At 45.1% G+C, this 3,951-nt stretch overlaps 1 protein-coding gene across 1 annotated transcript in view; it reads left to right on the top strand.

Moving 5' to 3' along the window:
• LOC101347659 (DNA dC->dU-editing enzyme APOBEC-3A) overlaps positions 1 to 3,951 on the top strand; it is a 56,928-nt gene continuing 52,977 nt past the window's right edge. Inside the window, exon 1 of the mRNA XM_023728916.1 lies at positions 1 to 6. Coding sequence (XP_023584684.1) covers positions 1 to 6 — 6 coding nt within the window. The remainder of the gene's footprint in view (positions 7 to 3,951) is intronic.

A 3,951-nucleotide genomic window follows, 5' to 3' on the forward strand; every position in this document is an offset into this window, starting at 1 on the left:
ATGGAGGTAGGTCCTGGTGCCAGCCCAGTTTCAGGCTCACGGGGACCCTGGGCAAAGCCAGAGAGGGCCTGGATGGCACAAAGAACCCAGGCATCCGTACCAGCTAGAATGTCTTTACAATGCCTGCTCCATCACCACCTGGCTGGCTTTGGTCTGTCACTTCTGGTCTCTGACACTCCCCTTCGTCATCTGTAAAGTGTAAGAAAAACCCTGAGGGCTCAGTGCTCCGTTGGGATGAGAAGCAGTGACTTCTCTAGTTGGAAGCACAGAGTGGATGCTCAGTGCTCCTTTGTCTCCTTTTCTCTGCCAGAGGGGAGGGTGAAAGCCCAGCCACATGACTCCCAGGCCTGACTCACCGAGATCCTCCACCTTAGCTTGGTCAGGTGCCTGGGAAATTCAGGGATGGGTGTGGCCTGGCCCTGCCCCCTGGCAGCTCGTGGTCTCTGCCCATGGGCCCCTTTGTTGCATCTCAGCACTGACTCTCTCTACCCCTCCCCTTCCTCTTGAGTTTGGTCTCATCACCTGGATGAGAGCTTACCTTGACTAATGCTGCAAGGATGAAGGTGAGGCTATGTCACAGTCCAGAAAAACACAAAGGCCAACTGAAGCAGAAATAAATGAAAATAAGCAACATTTACTGATGCTGTCCATCCACCAGGCTCTCTTCCTCATGCCTAAACCAGGCTGGTCCATTTAAACCTCACACTTAGCCCAGCAGCGAGGAGTGATTATTATCACCTTCACTGTACAGATGAGCAAATGAGGATTATTGGGTTTAGAGATCACAAAGCAGAACTGGGATCTGAACCACCCAGGCAGGTCTCAGCCCTTGTGCTCAAATATTTTCCCTGGGATGATTCCAGCAAGTCTTGAATCAGGCTAAAAAATATTTATTTTTCTAAATATAAAGGTTTACCCAATTTTATAAACATCCTTATTTCAGATCCAACGTTAAAAAACAGATTGCTACCCTATAGAGGAATTAAGAAATTATCTATCTGTAAAAAAGAAAGTCAACTTGTCCTTTAATTTCCCAGATAGAATTTTCTAATATCTACAATCTAAATTAAGAAGCCCAGGTGGCACAATGGTTAAGCGCTTGGCTGCCGACCAAAAGGCTGTCGGTATGAACCCACCAGCAGCTCCAAGGGAGAAGAGACCTGGCAATCTACTCCTATAAAGATTACAGCCTATGAAACCCTATGGGGCAGTTCTACTCTGTCCTATATTGTCACTATGAGTTGGAATCCACTTGACAGCACACATCAACAACACAATCTAAATTATTTCCATTTAAAATGTTAAGTACACAGTTAAAATGCTTCCTAAAAAAGTTTAATTAAATATTCAATATGATAATATATTTTAGAATGTATAATATTTAAATATGATAATATGTGAACCTCAGACTGCCTGCCCATGTTAAGTAAGGGGCAAATCCCATCCTTGTCACCAATTGCCTGGTAACGATCAGCATGAATCCAATTCCCATAAGGTGGGGATCAATCCTCAGTCCTCACCTCGCCACCTCTGAGTTCTTGTTACCAGCCACCCAAGTGCCTCTGTTTCCAACCCTAGCCACCTGGAGCCAGGTCAGAGCTCATAAGTTAGATGGACTGTCCTTCAGACCAGCTGCTCATTCATTCTTTGCCACCTGGAGTTAGGTCAGAGCCCACAAGTTAGAAGGACACAGTCCTTCAGATTACCAAATAGGCAGGCATCAGCCACAAGCTTGGGGAGTTCACATGACACCCGGATCTTCTGCCCTGCTGGCCACAGATTCGGGGCTGGTTTCCCACTACCCCTTCAGGATACCAGCTGTGAGCTCGGGAGTCCACACGACACCCTCTCCTCCTGACCTCCTGGCTCCCACTCTCCCTTTGGGTTTGACAATATGCCGGAACAACTCACAGAAAGTTGTGGAGAGTTTACCATACTTATGACTACAGATTTGTTACACCCAAAAAGGAAACAAACGAAGGTCTGGGAGGGATTCCAGTTTGAAGTGCCCATATCCCAAGGGATGTGTTACCCTCCTTAGAACAGATGTTCTCACCAATCAGGAAACCCATCTGAGCCTCAGTGTTCAGGACTCTTATTGACCTCCCCATGTGGCCATGATAGATTACATCATACCTCCTAAGGCTTAGTCAGTAACTGGCTCCAAGCTAGTCCCTCTTGGTCTGGTCAGCCTCCATTCATTACCCGAAAGTGGGGTCTGGCTTTCAAGAACTGAGAACAAAGGCTAAATTACCACCCCATATTAAGATACAGATACAGCATAGCCTCCCTTCAGCTCCCTTGCCTACCCTGCCCCTATTCTCTGGTCAGCTGTAAGAATCAGAAAAATAAATTACTCCTAACTTCCTGCTCAGAAGTAAGCCTATGAACACTCTGATGTGTATTTAGCCTGAATTTTTTTTTTCTGTCCAATATTTTCACAGCAAAGATGATAGAGTGTAGATATTAAAGGCATGGGCTGTGGGCCCAGATTTCCTGGGTTCAACTTCCAGCTGCCCACCTCCAATCTGTGTGACCTCAGATGAGTGACTAACTCTCTCTGTCCTTCAGAACTGAGCTTGTTTGAGGTGAGTGGGGTATTAAAAGGATGAACACAGGCACAGCCCTGGGGAGAATAGTGCAGGGGCCCTCATTAAGAGGATGTCAACCACCCTACACTTGAAACCACACTGTGTGCATGAGTTGGAGTGTTTTTTCCCCTTAGCATAAACATAAACATTTTCCCAAGTCTTTAAAATTCATGGCAAACATAACTTCAAAAGACTGCAGAATATTCTATATGTGGCTACCCTCTGATTTACCTGGTGGAATCAATTCCCTGTGGGATTTAGGTATTTCCAAATTTTTGGTATTGTCCGAAAAGCTACAACCTTCAGTTTTATAAACCTTCAGCATTTTAAATCAATAGTCCTAGAAAGTCGCCAAAGGATTGGACAGCAAAGATTTGATGCATGTAGGCAAAAGACCTCTTAAAGTGTTAAAAAACAAAGATGTCGCTTTGAGGAGTAAGGTATGCCACGGTATTTTCAGTCATCTTATATGCATGTGAAAGCTGGACAATGAATAAGGAAGACTGAAGAAGAATTGATGCCTTTGAATTATGGGGTTGGTGAGGAATATTGAATATACCATGGACTGCCAGAAGAACAAACAAATCTGTCTTGGAAGAAGCACGGCCAGAATACGCCTAAGAAGTGAAGATGGCGAGACTTGTCTCACATACTTTGGACATGTTATCAGGAGGGACCAGTCCCTGGAGAAGGACTGGTAAAGTAGAGGGTCAGCGAAAGAGAGGAAGACCCTTAATGAGATAGATTGACACAGTGGCTGCAACAATGGGCTCAAGCATCACAATGATTGTGAGGATGGCACACGACCAGGCACCTAACGACAACAAGCCAAAATTCCCTATGAGAACCTTCTCCAGCAGGGGAGTGTGAGAGGTGCTGTGGACCCCGATCACCCTGACCCTCCTTATCGGGGTGTGCAGGGCATGAACCTGGGGTACAGGGGGCCAGTCATGTGAGGAACAGGACAGAGGAAGCGATAAGCCATAGGTCCCTCCTGCTGCTCCCCCCTTCCCCAGGCTCCTGGTCTTGTCATCTCTGCCTGTGCAGACACCCTTGAGTTCTTTCTTAACCTTTACTCCATGTCCCTGCCCTTGACAGATGAGTTAAATGTTCTTAATGGAGATATTTTTCTTTTTTCTTTTTCCTTTTTTTAAATATTTTATTGTACTTCAGGTGAAAGCTTACAGAACAAATAGTTTCTCATGAAACAGTAGTACACATGTTGTTTTATGACATTGGTTAACAACCCCACAACATATTAACCCTTTAACTTCTCAACCGTTTTTTTGGTGAAAATATACATAGCCAAAGATACACCATTAGAAAAATTTCTACATACACAGTTCAGTGACATTGACTA

This window comes from Trichechus manatus, unplaced genomic scaffold, assembly GCF_000243295.1.
Source record: "Trichechus manatus latirostris isolate Lorelei unplaced genomic scaffold, TriManLat1.0 scaffold00027, whole genome shotgun sequence".
NCBI lineage: Eukaryota > Metazoa > Chordata > Mammalia > Sirenia > Trichechidae > Trichechus > Trichechus manatus.